The 23,971-nt window shown below is 41.1% G+C and overlaps 2 protein-coding genes across 2 annotated transcripts in view; one reads left to right on the top strand and one right to left on the bottom strand.

Moving 5' to 3' along the window:
- LOC124146616 (TATA-box-binding protein-like) overlaps nucleotides 1-23,971 on the bottom strand; it is a 39,834-nt gene that overhangs the window by 4,046 nt on the left and 11,817 nt on the right. The window contains exons 8-14 of the mRNA XM_048403746.1: nucleotides 7,417-7,449; nucleotides 6,565-6,618; nucleotides 5,982-6,079; nucleotides 5,142-5,202; nucleotides 2,478-2,605; nucleotides 1,871-1,943; nucleotides 715-772 (exon numbers count right to left, since the gene is read on the bottom strand). Coding sequence (XP_048259703.1) covers nucleotides 715-772; nucleotides 1,871-1,943; nucleotides 2,478-2,605; nucleotides 5,142-5,202; nucleotides 5,982-6,079; nucleotides 6,565-6,618; nucleotides 7,417-7,449 — 505 coding nt within the window. The remainder of the gene's footprint in view (nucleotides 1-714; nucleotides 773-1,870; nucleotides 1,944-2,477; nucleotides 2,606-5,141; nucleotides 5,203-5,981; nucleotides 6,080-6,564; nucleotides 6,619-7,416; nucleotides 7,450-23,971) is intronic.
- LOC124146614 (UPF0669 protein C6orf120 homolog) lies at nucleotides 12,780-22,914 on the top strand. The gene is made up of 2 exons (XM_046516972.2): nucleotides 12,780-12,906; nucleotides 20,052-22,914. Exon 2 carries the CDS (start codon nucleotides 20,094-20,096, stop codon nucleotides 20,658-20,660), a length of 567 nt encoding a protein of 188 aa, XP_046372928.1. The 5' UTR covers nucleotides 12,780-12,906; nucleotides 20,052-20,093; the 3' UTR covers nucleotides 20,661-22,914.

The raw sequence follows: 23,971 nt of genomic DNA, 5'->3' as shown, positions 1-23,971 counted from the left end.
ATGTCTGGATTTCTCCTCAGTGTCATGAAAGCAATTTGACGAGATGTGGCAGGTTAGTGAACTTTCATGATTAGACGACTGACACTAAAAAACAATGTATAATTCAAGAAACACCAGATGTGAGGGGTTATGTTTTTAATCAAGCACTGGCTTGTCTGACAATGTCTGGAAGTGAATAATAGAAAAATGCTGCCTTACATTTAATGTTTGTTGTTGTTGTTAAGAAACTATTGCTGTACTTTTTGCAGTACTTTCCCATTCGCAAACCTTTCCAGATTTGCAAGCCTCGCCAGGCGAAGTAGCAGTTCAGTATCTAACAACCTATGCCATCAAATCTGAAGACACACTGACATCTTTATTTTAGACACCTAATTAAGACATGTTTTGCTACAGACAGAGACAAAACTGCCCTCGAATTACCATGGAAGTAGTATTGAGACAAATACATTCAAATATTTTAAGATCAGAAGTGCAATGCACACATCAGTCATGTGAGTATGATGAACCTATCAATGCAAGGTTTAAATTTCAAATTTCATAAGCAGGTTTACAAATATTTTTCGTTAATATTCATAGTCAATGGGTGGAAAAAGAGAAAAGAAAAAGAAGACAACAATCTAGAGTTAATTTTTTTCTTCAACAATGATATCCCGGTAAAATATATTGTCAATTTTTTAATGTCCAGTCGAAGGATGATACACCTCCATGACCCACCTGTGTCTGTAGAGCTGCTGCTAGCACTGAGGCGGGCGCGGTAGATGGGCTCATACTCCTGCAACACCACAAACAGTTGTACAGATAATATTACATGCTAGTGCCATGTTAGAAGGATCATACTCCTGCAACACCACAAACAGTTGTACAGATAATATTACATGCTAGTGCCGTGTTAGAAGGCTCATATTCCTGCAACACCACAAACAGTTGTACAGATAATACTTAATGCTAGGGCCATGTTAGATGTGTTATATTCCTACAACACCACAAACAGTTGTACAGATAATACAACATGTTAGTGCTGTGTTAGATGTGTTATACTCCTGCAACACCACAAACAGTTGTACAGATAATACTACATGTTAGTGCCGTGTTAGATGTGTTATACTCCTGCAGCACCACAAACAGTTGTACAGATAATCAGTGATAATATTACATGCTAGTGCCGTGTTAGAAGGCTCATATTCCTGCAACACCACAAACAGTTGTACAGATAATACTACATGCTAGCGCCATGTTAGATGTGTTATATTCCTACAACACCACAAACAGTTGTACAGAAAATACTACATGTTAGTGCCATGTCAGGAGGCTCATACTCCTGCAACACCACAAACAGTTGTACAGATAATACTACATGCTAGTGCTGTGTTAGATGTGTTATACTCCGGCAACACCACAAACAGTTGTACAGATAATACTTCATGCTAGTGCCGTGTTAGATGTGTTATACTCCTGCAACACCACAAACAGTTGTACAGATAATACTACAAGCCAGTGCCATGTTAGATAGCTCATACTCCTGCAACACCACAAACAGTTGTACAGAAAATATTACAAGCTAGTGCCATGTTAGATAGCTCATACTCCTGCAACACCACAAATAGTTGTACAGATAATACTACATGCTAGTGCCGTGTTAGGAGGATCATACACCGGCAACACCACAAACAGTTGTACAGATAATACTATATGCTAGTGCCATGTTAGATAGCTCATACTCCTGCAACACCACAAACAGTTGTACAGATAATACTACATGCTAGTGCAGTGTTGGGAGGATCATACTCCGGCAACACCACAAACAGTTGTACAGATAATACTACATGCTAGTGCCGTGTTGGGGCACAAGTACACAGATCAACTGACTCACCATGAGCTGTTGAGCAAAACCTTCATTTGGGTTGATACAAAATCTGCGTTGTTGGACATAGACAAAGGCATCTCTGAAACAATGTAGGAAGATGCTTATCACAAAGAAGGTTCTACAATAAAACTAATATTGGCAAAGAAAGACTCTTAAAAATTCCAAATCCTAGCCAATCAAGACTTTTAAAAAGATTCTACAAATGAAAACAGAACACAATTAACTCCCTGATGGAACTCCATTTTAGGGGTCGATGTCACGGCACACAGAAAACGATAGGATGTATAAAATATCCACAACAATATAATGGTGCAGCTGTACTTTCAGAACTTGACATTTTAGTTCCTTTTTGAGATACAGAGATCAGATATGGTGGTTTAAATGCTTCCCTCACTCATACCGAGAATTTGAAAGCCTTCACGCTGATTGACTAATCAGAAAGTTAACCACACACAACCTCCTATGGAGGTGTCTTCAGCTCTTGACACAGACAAGTATCACATGTATCAAGTAAATGATCTGATGTAAATTAAACTGAAATTTTCCCTTAATTCTGTAAAGTACCCACCTTGTCTAAATACAAGCATGGGAAAACCTGATTGTTGCTGCTCACCGGTACGTCAGCCCGTACTTCTCCATGACGAAGGCGATGACCAAGGCCCCACTCCGAGATATGCCTGCATTGCCATGAACCAACGCCTTGCCTCCGTATGAGAAACATTCGTCCAGAAAACACTTCACCTGCAACATGCAAACACTACCAGTGACCCTGCTGCCCTCTCGCTGTGTAGGACTTGTACCGAGTCACCCTGTACCAGGTTGCCCTGTCGCTGTGTAGGACTTGTACCGAGTCACCCTGTACTTGGTTGTAAAAGGGTCACCCTGTACCGGGTTGTATAAGGGTCACCCTGTACCGGGTTGTATAAGGGTCACCCTGTACTGGGTTGTATAAGGGTCACCCTGTACTGGGTTGTATAAGGGTCACCCTGTACCAGGTTGTATAAGGGTCACCCTGTACTGGGTTGTATAAGGGTCACCCTGTACCGGGTTGTATAAGGGTCAACCTGTACCGGGTTGTATAAGGGTCACCCTGTACCAGGTTGTATAAGGGTCACCCTGTACTGGGTTGTATAAGGGTCACCCTGTACCGGGTTGTATAAGGGTCAACCTGTACTGGGTTGTATAAGGGTCACCCTGTACCGGGTTGTATAAGGGTCACCCTGTACCGGGTTGTATAAGGGTCAACCTGTACTGGGTTGTATAAGGGTCACCCTGTACCGGGTTGTATAAGGGTCACCCTGTACCGGGTTGTATAAGGGTCACCCTGTACCAGGTTGTATAAGGGTCACCCTGTCCCGGGTTGTATAAGGGTCACCCTGTACTGCGTTGTTTAAGGGTCATGCTATACTAGTTTATCAATGGATGGTTGGATTCAACACTTGACATCAGAGTATTGAGGACCATGTTCCACAAAGCGATCTCAGTGCTACGTTGATTGTAAGCCTATGATAAAGTATGGGAGTTACGAACAATTTAGCGCTAAGATCACTTTGTGGAACAGGTTCCAGGGATGGGTGTTGGATGTTAAAAGTGTATCCCAATCTCATCAAAATCAGATCTTAGTTCTCGCTATCGCTAAACAAAGATCTAAGGACATCCCATTACAGGTCACGTCAGACTGACCTTTCACCTTAACAATCAAAGCGTCGCTTACCAGATCACGAAAGTGACAGTTGGAATGTGTTGGCCAATCATGCAACCTCGAAAACGTTAACACGGTGTATTCCGAACGACAATTATGGCCCGTACGACTGATTCCGACAAAATTATCGTCTATCTCTTGCTTCCGTGGGATAAACATTTGAATGGAGGAGGCGTTGCACAGTTTGTGGGAAAGACTGCCATACAATCTCAGCCATATATTAGACATTCCAGAATGTTCGTTTGTTCAGTTTTCAAAATTTTAATTGAGAACTGTGTCAACATATTTTTCAAGCGTAGTTTGAGGTGAAAGTCGCCAGGTTGAAACGAGTGCCGTAAAGCTCGAGAAAGCTGCTTTCTAACTGATGTCCACTTCTTGTTAGTCATTTCAGTGGTCGGTCAAAGTTCATGAAAGGCCGTTCTGAATGGACCGGTAATGGGATGTCCTCAGATCTTTGTTTAGCGGCACAGAGAACTTAGATCTGATTTTAATGAGATTGAAGTGTATCCCCATATTTTCTGATGCACAAGGCTGTATTGCGATACACATCACAATATACTGTGTGATTCAAACTTTTGAATTCAGAAGCAATTTAAAAACATCAATGCAGGAATTGAAGTTCATAAATGGAACAAAACAAGATGCTGGTACAGCATAATGTTTACTCATTCAATAAATACACACGGATGCACGCTCCAGGACAGTGATGACTTGGGGTTACACCACTGCCACAGGAAAACTCCAGAATGTGAACTTGCATTTTGGAATTATGGAAACTTTTCGAGGGTACATGTATTTGGCAAGTGTATAACATTAAACACATGATAATAATCGCAATTTGAAATAACCTGATATAGCGGGCATTGAAACATGATACTGTGATACGCATCATGGAAAGAATGAACCTCAGTTTACCGATATACCGATAACACCGCTCACCCTCACTGAGGACACATAGCATGCAGTCATTGGTCTACTACAGTGAATGAGTTGAACGGTACTTCAGTTGTATTATACCAGGGCATGTCAGCTTCATGTGGAGAAAACTGCATATACCAGTAACACCGCTCACCCTCACTGAGGACACATAGCATGCAGTCATTGGTCTACTACAGTGAGTGAGCTGAACGGTACTTCAGTTGTATTATACCAGGGCATGTCAGCTTCATGTGGAGAAAACTGCATATACCAGTAACACCGCTCACCCTCACTGAGGACACGCAGCATGCAGTCATTGGTCTACTACAGTGAGTGAGTTGAACGGTACTTCAGTTGTATTATACCAGGGCATGTCAGCTTCATGTGGAGGAAACTGCAAGTGATGCAGGTCATAGATGGTTACCAGTTAGGTGAAACCTACAGGTATGGTGCTGACAAAGCACAGGCCATACAAGGAGCCAGTCTGAGATATGAACCCATGATCAGCGGATCCTTGTATTACTCAGGGACACAACTCTGCACAGCTAAACGTGGCACTCTAGATCAGATCACTGGACTGCTCACACCCAGCAAACACACATTTGGGAACCATGACTAAGACTTGTCTTGTTACCATGGTTACAGTAACATGCATACCTTTCCAAAATGGCAGATGATATTCTCTGTCACTGTGTCTGCTATGTCTAACACCAGATACCTGTAACAGAGAGGGCCCATGAACACATGTGACAACCAAACATACAATCACAGACATGATAAGCACCATGTTCTTGTGTACCAGTACTTTCACTTTCTATTTCATGTTAAATACAAAAAGCTCAATTACATTAAAAGTCCATTCTTTCCACATCTTACTCTGTGGGGAATCAGAACATAAAGCTTGTGAAAAGTGACAATAATGGGGCAAAGGCGTGGTGAAATGGGGTTTAATGTCGCATCCAAGATTACTGCACTCATAAAACCACCTGCTTGCACCTGTGTGTGTGTGTGGCTGCTTGTACTAGTCCAGACTGATGATGATTTATAGTGCTAGCTCACTGAGATACCATGCCGCAGTTTAACATGAATACCCCACTCAGACACAGTATACTGACTCCAAGCCGACCAAGACTTCTTTTGGCCCCTTAAAGCCAAGTGCCAAACAGGGAAACAACAAGTACCATCTTTTAACATCTTTTGGTATGACGCAGCTGGCGATCAAACCCAGGACCTTCAGCTCTCAGGGCGGACACTCTACCACTAGACCATGGAGACGGTTGTCAATAATGGGGAGTGGAGATGGCCTGGATCTATGACTTTGTTGATTGTATGTCACCGTCATCTGATGGTGTGGATTATTACTCATGCATTCAATCACCAGCTGACTGGTCCAGATTTGATTATTTACAGACTGCCATGATATACATTCACTCACTCCCTCATAGGAACATGACAATGTGTAACAAGAAGTGTTGTGGGAAAGCAAAGGATGCCCACCTCATGTGGTCTGGGAAGTTGGGCTTGATGAAGCGGGCCTCGTTGGTCTGGCGGATGCACACAACGTGTGTGATCCCGAGGCCCTGGAGCAGGGGAAACTGAAAGGGAAGCAAGTTTGTCTAGCGTTAGGCCACACTCTACACAGTATTGCTGATCAATTAGCTTTACTTGGTCAAAAAAAATTATAAAAAAAAAAAAAATTGTGATGCTCAAAATGTTTGCACCTTATCTTCCATGAAGTTGTGTGGGTAGTCAGGAAGACGGACATTTCTCACAAGGACAGTGTGGGTAAGTTGTAAATTTTTTAATTTTTTTTTAATTGCAAAATAATGAGAGCAGAGATTAATCGGTATAAGGTCCCTGAATGAGAGTGTTGTCCGAGGATGTTTGTACACTGCTTTTATCAATATTCCAGCAATATCATGGCAGGGGACACCAGAAATGGGCTTCACACATTGTACCCATGTGGGAAATTGAACCCGGGCCTTCTGTGGGACGAGTGAACGTGTTAACCACTAGGCTACCCTACCGCCCCGACAAAATGAAGGCAAGACATTATCAACAGAGACCAACTGTTGTTTACCTTGGATTTGGCAGCAGCACCATACGGACCGAGAAACAAGCCTGGGATTATCTCCTGAAGAGAAATTACCACAGCATTCACAAAGCATAACCATGGTAACACAAAATGAGCATCAACATCTTTGTTCAGCAGGTTAAGGACTAAATTCTTTGTTTGTTTGTGGTTTATCTGATCAAATTGATTAATCAAATTACATAACATCCACTTGGTATTAGCATGATTAATGACTGGATGTCTAATCTAAAGGATAAGCCATGAGAAAAAAACATCTGCTAAAGCTGCTATTGTATACAGCTCAAAACAAGAACACTCACTCACATTTTTAAATTTTCAAATTTGTGTTTGGTTTTTAATTTGCCAATTGGTGTTGGGTAGTCCTGTAATATTGTTGAAAGTATACAATGTATAACTAAATTGAGATACTAGTAGTTATAGTGCTGTAACATGTTACACTTAACATGCTAGTCCACATGACTACCTGTAAAACTTCCCAATACATCGTGTTTAGCATGTTGGTTGGTTTGTTGTTTAACGCCGCACCAAGCAATATTCCAGCTATTTGACGGCAGTCTGTAAAATAATCGAGTCTGGACCAGACAATCCAGTGATTGATATCATGAGCATCGATCCACGCAATTGGGATCGATAGCATGCATCAACCAAGTCAGTGAGCCTGACCACCCGATCCCGTTAGTCGCCTTTTACAACAAGCATAGTCACCTTTTACGGCGAGCATGGGTTGCTGAAGACCCATTCTACCCCGGAATCTTCACAGGTGCGCATGTATAGTGTGGGGCAAAAAGGTGTGCACCCTGTGCTGGAACTTCACATGTGATGTGACATGAAGCTTACCTGCATCTCTCTCCGCATGATGTACGCCCAGTCCTGAATGAAAACAAGTAGATTCAGTTGACATGGTAAAAAATGGTCATCCCAGTGATGCAGTCATCGTCAGTGAGAGTGAGAATCTTCCATAGGTCCTACATACACGACAAAACATGCTTTTGCCCACTAAAGTGAGGATCAGTTGGTTAGATAATAATGTTTCATTATACTCAAATGGCATTGATTATTGCCAATTTTGTTTAAATGACTTTAATGAAGACATGACACTTTTTATGGATAGCAACTTCTTTTATTCTTTGGTACAACATTTCAGAGCTCCTTCTTGCTCCTTCATCTGGTGAATGCTGATGAAGAAGCAGGAAGTAGCTCTGAAACGTTGTGACGAAGAATAAATGAAGTTGCTATCCATAAAAAATGTCATGTATTCATATTCTTCCAACTTCTAAATACATATCAAAGACGACTTTAATGAAACTTGATAGGACTGCATGCAAATTGGCCACACTAATACATACGTGTATGTGTCAGTCTGATCGACTAATAAGCATAAGTGTATCATACGTCTAGTGTGTGTGTCTCAGACATATGTAATATTCATACATGTTGGAAAAGGCAAGTAGCCTATTTGTGTAAAATAAGTGTATAGTGTGTCTTTCGTGAAACTGTGTCTGTGTGGATTAATAAATGTTAAAGTTTGTGTGGCAAATCTTTGAGCATGTTGAGTGTCTAGTAATAAATACAACGCTCTTTACTTTCATGACTAACAGGACAAGGGTCCTTGTCATCACAAATCTTATTTGCCTGCGACTAGACAAATGAAAAAGATGCTTGAAGACTCTTCGTTCATGGTCAACACAATGCTTCACAAGCATGTTCAATCCTTGATTCTATAAGAATTATATCAATGAAAAAGTGATTATCAGTTGGCTCTCTTGGTAAACTGGCATATCCCCCAAAATTCCATGATAAGACATTGCCCAACGTGTTAAGAAGTGTATCCAAAATAGCCAAACAGCATAAAAACGAAAGCAATGAACATCATTCTTTCTACCCATTAACCTGCTCGGAGTCAGATTACCGAGTCTTTGCTGAAGATAAAGGAAACAGACCTACCAGCCCCTGGTCGTCCGAGTTTGGTACAGGTGGGAAATCTAGAGTGTCCATTGTACTTCATTTAACACATCATGGCATGTCTGGTACATGATTGTTGGCCGGTATTATTGTTTTGGTCTGTAAATGACAACTGTTTCGCCATGTGATTGCTTCAAATTGTATACACATAAACTTATGACGTTTCACACATACACAAGTAACTGCATTCCTAACAACTATGGCAAGCCAAATGGTCTGGTAAAATGCCAAATGATGAAGTCGTATACGGCCGCCGGCTGTACATAAAACATTTGAACAAACCTTAAGTTTGAACTCTTACTACGTACATAAATATACTTGTCAAAGTTATAGCTAAAAGGGCACCGCGTAAAAACCTCACCAAGCGAAAACGGCAAAAAATTGTCGGAAACAGAATTTTCACAAGATGACATTTTACCAGGGAAAAACAGCAACGTATCTTCATCCTGTGTTTATACGGTATGAAGAAATAAATATAACTAAGTAAGCATGTCATGATGGTGGAGACAGTCATTTTTTCAACATATGTATTTTGTTCTCTACAATGCACAGCCGAACAAATATCTAGTCTCAACTAATTATTTCAAGACAAACATTATGTTAGTTTCATTTTGCATAATGTCTGTGGATGATGTCGCAGTAGTAAGTGGTTAAAGTGAAGTGAATAAAAAACTTTGAAAGACAAGTGGTTAAAATTGTCCGCTCGTCACGCCGAAGACACAGGTTCTATTCCTCACGTGGGTACAATGTATGAAGCCCATTCTGATCCACTACACACACACACACACACACACACACACACACACACACACACACACACACACACACACACACACACGCACAACACACACACACACACGCACAACACACACACACACACACACACACACACACACACACACACACACAACACACACACAACACACACACACCACAAATACACACACAGACACACACACACACACAACACACACACACACACACACACACACACACACAACACACACACAACACACACACACCACAAATACACACACAGACACACACACAACACACACACACACACATCCATCCCACCCACCCACCCACAGACCGCCTCCGTGGTCTTGTGGTAGAGCGTCCGCCCGGAGAGCGGAAGGTCCAGGGTTCGATCCCGGGCCGCGTCATACAAAAAGACGTTAAAAGATTGTACTTGTTGTTTCCCTGTTTGGCGCTCGGCATTAAGGGGCTAAAACAAGGACTGGTCGGCTCGGAGTCAGTATACTGTGTCTGAGTGGGGTATTCATGTTAAACTGCGGCATGGTATCTCAGTGAGCTAGCACTATAAATCGGCATTAGTCCGGACTAGTACAAGCAGCCACACACACACATACACGTGCATGCACGTCGCTATATAAGTGCAATAATCTTGGACGCGACGTTAAACCCAATTTCACCTGACCTCACCCACCCACACCACATACACACACACACACACCCATCCCACCCACCCACATACACACACACACAACACAACACACACACACACACACCACCCCCATCACACACACACACACACACACACACACACCACCCCCATCACACACACACCCATACACACACACCCCACACACACACACACACACCCCCCATCCCACACCACATACACACACACATACAAACACACACACACACACCACCACCCATCCCACACACACACACACACACACACACACACACACACACACACACACACACACCCATCCCACACACACACACACACACACACACACACACACACACACACACACACACACACACACACACACACACACACACACACACACACACACACACACACAACCCCCCCATCCCACCCACCCACACCACATATACACACAGAATGCATTTTTTGGACCGTTTTTTTTAATTTTATTTTAACAAATATTAATAATATATTTTGTTATATTTGTATTAGTAGTATATATATAGGTGTTTCACCAACATATTTATGACTTTCATTATCATTATTAAACATATTTTATTGTCCAAAAAGACAAAGGGATTGGACACAAGTGCAGCACTTATTACCACCTTCTCCCTATATACAGTTATACATAAAATTGCATAATGAAAATGAACAATTTACAGTTGAAGCTTCACATTGTGGAAACATAGTGCGCAATATATATACAGTGACTTTCATTCAAGAAACATCCATGATGACAAATGCAATTTGAACATTAAAACGAATCGATAATATTGCTTTTATGTGTTTTACATGTTTTCATTCGTAGTATGTGATGGGTTTTTTATGTGTTATATTTTATCGCGAGCCAACCTGTCATTATAATGAAAATAAATGTGAGAGCGCGGTTTACTTACGTCACAAACCATCTACTTGCACTAAATTCCTAAAGTGCGTGAAGATTCCGATTTTCAAGTTAGACAATAAATATCACGTTCAACCGTGTAGAATTTGAATTAATACTTTACTGTATAGCTGGTAAATAAAGGTTTAGTTATGAAAAAATGTGCTTTTTAAGGTGTAAAAAATTATGCTTTTTTAGTAGGTGTAAGCAATTGCTTTTCTCCTACAATGGTCGTTTCGCCCCTGGAGATTATTCACCATATACCTCACAAACATTTCCCCGTCGTATATACAGCCCCAAACAGAAGTATTTGGCCAAAGGGCAAGCGATTTCAGAGACTCGTTTACGGGTGAAAATCACACCGTATCCAACTCTACGGGTAGAAACATTATTCAAGGTTGAAATATTCTAACCTACTCGTATTATCAATATTTTCTCAGCCTAAAGTATAACGACTGAGTCGTGTGGCTGGTGGTCGCACCTACACAGCGTTAGAAACTAACAGTTTCAGTCAACTAGTTCTTATAATGATACCATATAGCAAACCCCTTAAAAAAGCAAATTTCTACTAATCCTTTAGTCTGTCTTACAGACCCTGATACATTTATATCAACTACAGCCCATGCAAGTCTATAATGTTTGGCAAGTCTAGATTACTGCAGTATCAGTATCTGAAAATGAAGAGAATCACTGGGCTCCCTTTTTATTAGATTTTTATTAAGATAACTGAACAACCGGTTTTTTCTGTATGATATGTTCACTTCAGAGACTATATGTTAGTCTACTAATCCTTATGATACCCTAACTATTTGGCAGTTTGGCAAGGACTATAGGACTAGTGCCAATTTTAACGCTGAGTAATATCGTCGACGCTTATGCACTGCACGATATTGCATTACGTCAAATATTTCGTATACATAGTCATGTTGATATGTCCCTTGTTCCTCCAGACGTCATGTGCACGTCACCTATTGTAAGATACTCATTGAGGTGATGCTTGTAACATCGCCTATGGTACCCGTATCAAATACATCATTGAAAAAACATTTCCTGTTTGTTTGACTTTTAGCCACCATCAAACATGGGTGTATATTTTCTTTTGCCCAGCAGTTTATAAACTGATGGGGATAATTGGCGACAAAGTAGTTAATTACATGTTATTGAAGTCAGGACATGTCTTTGATAAACATTTAGAAGCTGTAAATTCAAAGAGACACAAGATATGGAGTTCTAATTCTGTATTCTGTGAAGGCAGAGTGACGAAGGTACCTGGAAACGCTGTGCATAGACAATATGTAAAACAAAATGAAATATATGATGTTTGCCTAAAATCCAAGATATAAAGAATAAATACATTCCCCCCTTCAGTAATACAAAATAAAATGCTATTATTTTAAGTGTTTTCGAAATACGAAACAAAAATGGTAGCGCATACAATTGCTTACTTCCGATCTAAATATAGCAATATTACGATTCATCAATAAGCCGTATTATGAAAAGTAAAATAAGAAAAGCTTGTGGCTTAAACGATTTCTCGATGTCATAAAAACGTCTTAATCTTAACAGACTATCAAAGTGTAATATCCACAATACCATGATTGTTTAGTAGTAGCCATCGTTGGTGCTGATGTCATTCCTACAGACAGAATCCCTGCCAGGATGTTATTACAGCGCCTATATAGTCGATGTTTCAGACCCAATAACCACTTTGAGAGATTTCTAACATAGGCTTCACTAGGTCACACGCCCTTTAAATGTTTGTCTTCTTCGGTGTTGTAAATACATTATATCGGTAATTCCAAAGAGAGATCAAAGATACATGTTTCACTCACGGGCGAAAAACGTTTGGGTGTTGTTAAGAAATGAATTCATATTTAATAGTTGTTACGATAATGTTTTAAACAAAACGGAAGTGACGTTTTCACAAAATGTGTTGGGTAGACAGCACGGAAGTTCTGCAACGCTGGTCGGACTGATGAACTAATAGAAGTTGGTATTCATGCCGCTGTAGGAGGTTAGTGTGCCTGTTACTTTCATATCTGACCATGAATAAACATCGTATTTTGCTATAGATGACAATTCATTCCTCACTCAAAAACAAACATGGCATCGTTTGACAGATAACTATCTGAGTGGGACGTGTACGAAAAGGGAGTGACTATTGTTTGGCTTTTTCGAATACAGTTATAGTATTCACACACGAGTTACTGCCTCTGTAGTATTGCAGTTTACCGGGCGCAGCTTGCAGCACTAATTGCCTCCGGCTGCCTGTTGTGGCTCTCGCTTCACTGACCTCGCGTGCCTCTTCCGATCCATAGACTTACTTGTGTTAGGGTGAGGGTAGTTTAAATTACCCCCAATTCTATCCTTAGCCCTTTGGGTACACAATACTACACGCAGTGTTTGAATTATGGATACTTTCCAAAGTTCAATGGTCAGGAGAGCTTGTTAAGAAAAAAAATGTTGCAAGCCCACATCATATTTTACTAGACAATCACACTTCCAATAAACTATGAAATGAAAACAAAATGAAAACAGACTTTGACATTTAATGACGCCTAAATTTCGTGATGATTTTTGGAATTGTATTGACTAGAAGTTTCAACAATACAGTCGGGACAGCTTTACAGCATTAGGCTAGCAGGCAGGCGGCTATTTCGAACACTGGGTACACATGCATTTTATCAGAGACCTATCTGCCATGCTTGTTTGATGCTAATTCTCCACAGCTTCTCAAGCAGGCCACACAAGTCCAATCCTCCACGCTGCATTATTTGAAAACTGAATATGTGCGTCTTGTAAAGAGCAGTACTTCCCTATTTAGGTACCTTTCATCTATTATTTTATCACCTCTATCACACTGCCCATTTTAAAAATAGTTATGTGAGAAAGAAAAATAGCAGCTGTTGAGTTAATGAGGCAAATGCATTGTTTGGCCAATGTGGAGACCAGGGTTGTTGGAGAGTGCAATATTCAACGGTTTAGTGCCCAGACTGCAGTTTACCAGTTGCAGCAATTTAGTGAAAATTGGCTTGATCCTGAGGGTTGGTTATTCTAGTTAAGGTAGTGTTATAACCTAGCCCTCAGACTAGAGACAAAACCAGAGGCGTTGGGGAGAGACTTTTATTTTGCCGCCAACATGGCCGGTTCATACGTCATAGCCGAGTGACAGCACGTGCGGACTACCTTCACATGCACGTGAGGTATCCATACGCGTTACTCTCACAGTACATAGCTCTAGGGCACGTCGGGTAATATAGTACTCATCAAGATATTACATTCCTCCCTCTTTAGATGGAAACAGTTCTAAACCAAACATATCTACATTAAAAGTGCCAAGGTGCTTCTCAACATTTGTACACAAAGAAAGCCATCTACAAAAATCATTCTCTAGATTTAGTAGGTATCTGCCATAAGAGAAATATGTTAACTTCTACTGTTCAAGTAAACTTTACCTTAACCCAAAATAACATATGAGTTCAATCTTCAATCTCATTAACCAATTACTTCCTGACAAAGTCCTCAAAATATCTTGGTTCACGTCGAGTCCTCTTAGAAGATCTACTCAGAACGGGAGATTTAACATTGCTATTGTCTGTTGATAGTATAATCTCTGAAGCAGGATCTTGTATCGCCTCTGACACGTGATCCTTCTCTGGATAGTCATTGATAGCAGGTATCTCGACACCGCGCGTCTCTGGTAGAGTAGATTCTACCTGTTGATCTGAATGAGAGTCAGTATTGCCTCTGGGTACTTGGGTTTCTCGAGTACGCACATGATCCTCATGGCGCCTCACATTTCGACCATCAGACAGTTCTACCTCAAACGATACTGGACCTGTTCTGTTCGAGACTGTACCAGGTAACCATTTCAGTCCATTTCCAAAGTTCTTAACATACACAGTGTCATGTTCCTTCATACTTCTGTCCTTCACATGTAGGTCATGTTGAATCTTCTGTCTCCATTGACTCTTCTTTACTGTCTGCTGTACAGAAGGATGCGTCAAGTCTAGATGTGTTCGTAGTCTCCGGTTCATCAGAAGTTCGGCTGGTGTTTGTCCAGTAGTTGTCTGGGGTGTTGTTCTATATCGGAACAAGAATCTGTCGAGACGAGTCTGAATATCCGGACCTTGTACCTTCTTCATCCCCTCCTTGAATGTCCTCACTGACCTTTCAGCGAGACCGTTGGACGATGGGTGATATGGAGCTGTCTGCACATGGTGAATACCATTCTTATCCATGAATGCTTTGAATTCCTCACTAGTGAAACAGGTACCGTTGTCACTCACTAACATCTTGGGTAATCCATGGGTTGTGAACACTCTACGAAGAACTGCCACTGTAGCTGAAGATGTAGCTGAGCGCACAACAACAACATCAATCCATTTACTATATGCATCCACAATCACCAAGAACATTTGACCAAGGAATGGTCCGGCATAATCAATATGCACACGAGACCATGGTCGCTCAGGCCACTCCCACGGGTGTAGGGGTGCCTTAGCTGGTATCTGCTGCATTTGCTGACACACCTCACACTTTTTCACTGTTGACTCCAGAATTGAATCCATAATAGGCCACCACACATAGCTACGAGCAAGTGCCTCCATCCTACTGATTCCAGGATGTGCCTCATGAAGTTCACGAATAATCCTATCCAGACCTGGCGGGGGAATCACTACACGGTTACCCCACAACACACAGCCATCCTGTACTGTCAGCTCATCACGGCGACAGTAGTATGCCTTCATTTCTGGGTTTTCACAGAAATTAGGCCATCCACACTGCACATATCTCAACACTGTTGACAACACAGGATCCTGGCGAATATGTTTGGAGGTCACAGGTGTAGTATCCATCAGTTCCAGAAGCATGATGTATTCCGAAGGTACAGGTGTTTCTTGAATACTTGGTTTTTCTTTCGCAGGAAGTCGGCTCAGACAATCCGCATTGGCGATCTGTGATCCTGGTCTGTAAACAAGTTCATACTCATAAGCAGACAATGTTAGTGCCCACCTCTGAATCTGTGCTGATGCCATCATTGGTATCGCTTTGGTCTCAGCAAATAATCCCAACAATGGTTTGTGATCAGTCTCTATAGTGAAATGATTTCCTGCCAGGTACTGATGAAATGTCTTCACACCAAAGAGCATTGCTAAGCCTTCCTTTTCCAGTTGCGAATAGTTTTTTTCAGCGGAGTTTAGGGAGCGTGATGAATATCCAATGGGACGATCGCCTCCCTCTTCAGTACGATGAGACAGTACCGCACCGACTCTGTAGGGCGATGCATCACAACAGAGAATCAGTTCCTTCTTCGCATCATAATGAACGAGAACTTTATCAGAACACAGCAGTGACTTGGATTTCTCAAAAGCTGACTGTTGTCGGCTTGTCCACTTCCATGGTACTTCTTTCTGTAACAGTTTGTGTAACGGTGCCAGAGCAGTGGAAAGGTTTGGCATGAACCTTCCATAATAGTTCAGCATACCCAAATAGCTTTTCAGTTCTGTCACATTCCGCGGAGGTGACGCTTCCTTGATGGCCTCGACCTTTTCAGCGACTGGATGGGTGCCCTCTCTATCCAGACGGTATCCAAGATACACAACTTCTGTTGCCATGAAGCTGCACTTGTCCTTACGAACTCTCAGACCTGCTGCCGCTAGTCTCCTCAGAACTTTATCTAAGAGTGTCAAGTGTTCATGCCTCAAACGGCCACCAATCAGAATATCATCAATCCTGACCAGAACTTGTTCAAGACCTTGTAGGGTATTCTCCATGATGTGCTGAAATATACCAGGAGCTGACGACACACCAAATGGCAGACGGTTATACCGAAAGAGTCCTTTATGTGTATTTATTGTGACGTACTGCTTGGAATGTTCGTCCAACAAGACCTGCTGGTAAGCTTGACTTAGGTCCAACTTAGAATAGAACTTTGCTCCTCCTAATGTTGCGAACAGGTCATCTGTCTTTGGAATTGGGTATTTATCCAACTTGGACACTTTGTTCACAGTCACTTTATAGTCACCACAGACTCTTATACTCGAGTCGGACTTCACCACAGGTACTATTGGTGCTGCCCATTCAGAAAACTCTACAGCTTCTATTGTACCATTACTCTGTAGGCGATCAAGCTCCTGTTCAATCTTCTGCTTCAATGCATATGGGACTGGTCTTGCTTTATGGAAGATCGGTTGGGCATTCTTGTCAACATATATCTTTGCTTTCGTTCCTTTGAACGTACCCAAACCATCCTTGAATACTTCAGGATGCTTATCCAACACAGTTCTCAAACTGCTTTGCGAATCCTTAGCAGTCACATGTTTGATTATATTCCAATCAACATCAAACACATCAATCCAGTTACGTCCAAACAGACTAGCACGGTTCCCTCAGGCGACTAATAGGGGCAGACTCGCAGTCACTCCTTGAAAATCAACCTCCACCATCACCTGTCCCGCAAGATCAAGCTTATTTCCGGTGTATCCAAGGTATGATTTAGTCGTAGGTGTCACAGTCAAGATCTCTACACCCTGTTGAAGATGTGACAAAGTCTTTTCACTCACAATGGATACCGCAGCCCCAGTGTCAAATTCCATCTTCAACTCTTGACCGTTGACTTGTACTGGTACTGAACTGGTTTGTTCACTGAACCAGAAACCATGAACATCTCATATGCTTCACTCACATCCACAAATCCCTCAGAATCCTCCTGTGAATCATGTTCTTGAATGTAGTTCGCTCTATTTCCGTACTGTCTATGATGTCTACCTCGGCGACCTCGACTCTGTCTCCCACCTCGATGTGAAGCTCTCCTCTGACCATTTCCCCTCCATGTTGAGACATTTCTGTGATAAATGTCCAACAAGTCCACACGAGTAACATTCCTGATCTTTAAAACGGCATGTTGAAGGGTCATGTCTTCCGCCACAACGAAAACATGAAGAACTGTAGTTACCTCCCCTGGCTGTTTTCTTCGTAATAAAGTTGACGATACCAGTGTCACTGGATGTTGCAGTTTGTTTCTGAAGATCAGCAGAATTTTTGTCAGCCGCTTCCATTGATGTTGCTATGGCAACGGCTTTGGTGAATGTCAAATTATCTTCTGACAGTAACCTGGATAACATTTTCTGTTTGTTTATACCGCAAACGAATCTGTCCCTCAGCATGTCGTCAAGGAATGCTCCATAATCACAAAATTCGGTCAGTTTTCTCAATACAGCAACAAACTCACTGATGGTCTCGTTGGGCTTCCGTACGCTCGTGTTGAAGTTGTAGCGGTGCACAATCTTCGACGGTTGGGGGTTGTAATGGTCTTTCAACAATTTCACAAGTTCCTCAAAACTTTTTGACGTCGGCTTTTCGGGGCGAAGTAAGTCTCTTATTAATCCATAAGTTTTACCTCCCACGGATCTCAGCAAGGTCTGACTTTTGCGTTCAGTTATGGAATTCGCCTCGAAGAAGATCTCGGCTTGCTCCGCATATTGGCTCCAATCTTCGACTGTTTCGTTAAACTCGCCAAGATTCCCGTATACAGACGATGCCATCTTGACTGCGCTTCCAAACTTGGCAAAACTTCAGGTTTATACCTCGTCGCCAATTGTTATAACCTAGCCCTCAGACTAGAGACAAAACCAGAGGCGTTGGGGAGAGACTTTTATTTTGCCGCCAACATGGCCGGTTCATACGTCATAGCCGAGGGACAGCACGTGCGGACTACCTTCACAGGCACGTGAGGTATCCATACGCGTTACTCTCACAGTACATAGCTCTAGGGCACGTCGGGTAATATAGTACTCATCGAGATATTACAGGTAGGTTTACCCCAACTCTATTCTAAGACTTTGGATCGCCTTACTGATCCTGCAGCCTTTTGTGATCCTTTTTCCAATCATCAGGATTAGTTTTGAATTAGGCTAAGGGTTAGCAGGAGTTGGCTATCTTACTTGTTTTCCAAGGTAACCCTTCATCTATGTTCATTTTATTTTCATGGAAAAAAGTAACTTGACCACTTGCACACTTGTTTACATTAGTTTTGTACACGTGTGTTAATTAGATGATAAATGAGCAGTAATGGCATTGCAAGTTTGATCCTCTTCTACCTCCATGAGAATGACAGCACACAAAGTGCAAATACTCTTGATGAGGGCAATATGTGAAAACATGCGACCCGAGGGCCCAACCCCTGAGGTGGTCTGAGTGGACTGAGGACACAGGCAGAGGTTCGGTCAGACAACTGAAAGGGTCTGGTCTGAGGGTCCTTGTTTTCACATATTGATCTCGTGAAGAGTACTCATTCGTTTTGTTATACTGAAGTTCACTTTAAAGTTTATGAAGCCTTTAAACCTTCCTTAGTTTCATGAAAGTAACTTAGCTGCGAACTGTAAAATGTTAGTATACCAGACACCATCTTGCTTTCTCAATATTAATCACGTGACAGGTCAATACTGATCATGTGACGAGTCAATATTTAAGGTCAGTGTCAGTCACATGATTTAATAATAATAATAATAATAATAAATGCATTTATAATGCGCTAGATTCCATTCACCAAGTGGATGCTCATGGCGTTACACCATTTTTTAGGCTTCTACATTGAAATGTATTGTTTCATCATGTGGTCGGGTCAAAACATCGGTGAGGCAGTCCACAGCAAAAGTTTCTTTTTTCACTACGTTGCTGTAAGATAATAAACATAAGAGCATCACAACTCAGAGTGGACACAGCTGATTGATATGCAAACATATTTAGAGTCATTCACAGAACACTTTGAATTAGAAATAGGTTTAAGATCTACAGCTAGATTTGGGCCAATTGGTCGTCCTGGCCAAGGAAGTATGGATAAGCGTATCTGTATCAAGATAAATGTTCAAATGTGTAAAAGACTTATTTATGGTTCAAAGTCACACATCATCGACCTAACTTCATGTACCAGACCAATATTTGGAAATAAGTATCAAAGTCAAGAGCTCCTTGAAATAACCCTAATGATAACAGTTGAAGACTGAGCTGGTCACTAGATTGAAAACTGTCATGCCAATGCACTGAGATCAAGTGGCAGGTTGTGTTTTGTTTTTCATTTTGTCAAACAGTAAAGAAACTCTTCTAGTTAAAGTTATGACTGTAAGAAGCTAACAATTGCCTACTTTGGTATTCCAGGTGTGAGCAAGTGGCTGTGATGATCCGAACAACCCTGCCTAGATGACTTCTGGTGACCCCAGCCTCAACAGACCCTCTGCGCTCTTTCTGGCCCTATGTTGTGCGGCTGCAGTAACATCATGTTCCGCACATCTCCTACTTCAGACTGTCAACAGCGACATTGGCGCAGAGAACTACACCTACTACCGCCTCAACCGCCCCGGTACAATTATTCTTCAATTAGAGAGCATCCAAGGTGACGCTGACCTTTTTGTCTCCGATGTCACGCTGAATCCAACCTTCGATGATTATGAAGCTCAATCTGTCACTTGTGGCCTTGACATTGTGGAGATTCCATATTACTACTCTCGCCCAGTTGGGGTTGCCATATACGGGCATATATCATATGAACTCTCACAATATAAACTTGAAATCCTACTTGTTTCGGAGGAAAATGAAGGATCATATGAACATCTGAATGCAGAAGGTGCTAGCGATGATTATGGCTCAGAGTATAGTTTCGAGAAGAGAGTTCCCCCTCATTTCCCAAAAGATGTAGAAGAGGAGGAATCACCATGGTGGACTTTACTTGTTGGCATTCTTAAAATTATTGTGGAAGTCCTAATGTGAATGTCAGAATGTCTAAACTAAATTCAATGGTTGCCTGAAATTGCATGTCAGACAGGTCATAATGGTTCATTAAGCAGAAAAATATAATTTTATAACAAATATTATTTTATTTTGTGAAAATGTATCTCTGACTCTTGTTTTGAAGATTCAAGTGATTTGATATTCAACTATTCTTAATTACTATGTACTGTTAATGTTGAGAGATCATGTTTACTAATGTGAAAATGAATTTACTATCACTGCAAGATTGTCCCTAGGTTACATGATTGCACCATGTTCCCAATCCTTTACAGAAAGAGGGGTAAAACATCTGCTCTATGGTGTATGGGAAATATCAAGTCAAATACTGATTAATTTGTCCGAGGTTAATATTTCACAAAGTAAAGGCATATGTGAGAATTATTTTTTGTTTTTGACTACCCAAAAGTTAGTTCTTTAAATGTTTTTTCCATTTGGACATGAGTCAAATTTACTGTCACTTGGGCAAATTATTTTCCGCTGATTGTCTCAGAATGGGGAATGTTGTTATGACAACTGTTCTCAAGTGTGGTGTCTAGCAGTGGCCTTCCATCATGTTAATATTACCTTGACCTCACTTCAAATTGCAGGTTCTTTTTTATAGCCTGTCTAGACATCAGCAGGGTTAGAAATTGGCACTAGTGCTATAGTCCTTGCCAAACTGCCCAATAGTAAAGGTATCCTAAGGACTAGTAGAATTTTGACATTTTTAAAGGTTCTGCTATATGCTATCATTATAAGGACTAGTGGACTGAAACTGTTAGTTTCTACCGCTGCAATGATCAGTTCCCCTGGATGACCTTTTGAGGTTTTTCACACACTGCCAGTTCAAATTTAAGACAGATTGAATCTGTTTGAGGATAGCAATGTAATCCTGTAAATGGTGGCTTGAATTAAATGACAGGTGTAGTGTGTGATGACTAGGTGTTGTGACCATGATGTCGCTTAGAGCGATGCCATTCCATTTTTGTGATGTCACAATGCAATGACCCTCTGACAAGCACTAAGACTGAAATAGCCTTGTAACTTTTCTACCATTACTTATTTTATGTGCTGATGACATACCGGTACATGTGTTTTTATGTCATTGGCATATTCTATGGATAGTTTGCTTTGTTAAATGACAAATATGATGAGAAGAGCTGTTACTATTTTTTTCACTTTCCCGATGAGTATATAAGCCCAAATGGAATGAACATTTTAGTTGACTAAAGTAGGGTTATAACATTCTGAAACCTCATCCAGCATGTGAGTGTGTCTAACTCTAACACTGCTGTTGGACGCACAAGAAACAGCAATAATGCAGACATAGTTTGTTTGTTTGTTGTTTAATGGCGCATTCAGCAATATTTCAGCTATATGATGGCAGTCTGTAAATAATCAATTCTGGACCAGACAATCCAGTAATTAACATCAAGAGAATTGATCTACGCAATGGGGATACGATGACATGCATCAACTAAGTCTGCGAGCCTGACCACACAATTCCGTTAATCGCCTCTTACGACAAGCATGGGTTGCTGAAGACCAATTCTTACCTGGATCTTCATGGGTCTGCAGACATAGTGAAGGCTGGGCCTTTAGTATGACATGTTGTAGGTGATTTTTTTCTTTATTACTTTTTGCATCCTATTTGTGTATGATTTGCCACATGTAGTAATGCAAGATGTTAAGGGTTATCAAACAATTACACAAGCCTAGAGGCATCCTTGCTCATGTATTGAGATTTGAAACTAACCACTTGCTTTGTATCTGTAGGTGTCGCAAATAGAACAAACTGTCTGACATGTATACATTGTGAATGTGTACAAGTGCTTCAGACTGAGCTGGAACCTTAGTTTTTGAAACAACTTCTTTGAAGCCGTCTGTCTTCCCTTGCTATACATTTCTGAAACCAGGCCAATACTCTCCCGAGCAATTGGGTTACTTGACCTTTAGTATGTTTAGTATTCACAGTATTCTGAAGCACTGGGAATGGCCTCTGTAATTATAATCATGTGTTTTAATGAGATGTTGTGTGTTGAATCCCCCAAATAAATGAAGAATTATGATTTACTGTATGTAAGTTATGGTCAGTCAGCCAGCCAGTGGGTAATCAGAAAGTTTGATACACAAGTCATGTGATCCTGGGACAGACTTGGTGTATTCTTGTGTTGCTATTTTGAAATTCAACGGAGATGTGAGATTTTGTATCCATACAGTTTTCCATGTATTGATTAAAATGATTTTATTATCAGCATGCTCTTGCTTTTTCTGCTTTTGGTACAGGTTTTTAACTGATTGTATCATTCAGTGATTCCAGAGCAAAATTGATGCATGTGAAGTGTGTATGAGATACTGATACTGGTAATTAGATTTCTGTGTGGCTACAATGTCTGGTAGTTATGACATGCAGAATGATGGTCATTTTAAACCTGGCTGGTGTGGAATGATAGTGACAAATTGCATAAATCTATGCCGAAGTTATCTCAAGGCAATATAACAAACTGAATACTGACATATAGTGTAAAATGTAAAACCCAAACAGTCTTGTCACAGATACACCTGGACAATAGGTAAAAGGTTAACCACTGTTTGTATAATTGGTAAAAGCATTATGGTAATGACATGAAATGTTATGCATAACTAAGATGTGGATGTTTGCTGTTAGTTCTAATGTGTGAAGCATATGCAACAAGCCACGCACCACTGCCAGTTGATACTAAACCCAAGCAGAATTTGACCTGCTATGCTTGATTAGGCAATAACGCTTCACTACTAGCACCTATCTGAAGGAGAACTGGCAACCCCACTGACAGCTGCCATCACAGACTTTGAGAAATCAACTCAAATCTGCAGGTTTGAAGTCAAGGAGGGTGACCAAGCGTCCTATGCTATCAGATTGTCAGGGACAGTTTGGCATGGTGTTTGGCACGATGTGGCTGGAACCTGCGGACATGGTTGGTTGGTTTGTTGTTTAACGCCGCACTCAGCAATATTCCAGCTATATAAATAGCTGTAAATAAAGTCTGGACCAGACAGTCAAGTGATTAATATCATGATTATCGATCCACGCAATTGGGTTTGATGACATGCATCAACCAAGTCAGCAAGCCTGACCACCCGATCCCGTTAGTCACTTCTTACGACAAGCATACTTGCCTTTTATGGCAAGCATGGGTTGCTGAACTTATTCTACCCCGGATCTTCAAATTGTCAAGATAAATGAAGATGATGTTGAGGACGACGATGAGAAAAGTTGGGTTTAAACCTGCTTTTAACAATATTCCAGTTATATCATGGCATGTAAGCTT

This window comes from Haliotis rufescens, unplaced genomic scaffold (assembly GCF_023055435.1).
Source record: "Haliotis rufescens isolate VD_foot unplaced genomic scaffold, xgHalRufe1.0.p SCAF_3, whole genome shotgun sequence".
NCBI lineage: Eukaryota > Metazoa > Mollusca > Gastropoda > Lepetellida > Haliotidae > Haliotis > Haliotis rufescens.
This window is presented reverse-complemented; position numbering and strand designations above follow the sequence as displayed.

Bases quoted from the DNA above. Each gene is read 5' to 3' on its own strand.
- LOC124146614 (XM_046516972.2), top strand. From the start codon at position 20,094: ATGACTTCTGGTGACCCCAGCCTCAACAGACCCTCTGCGCTCTTTCTG.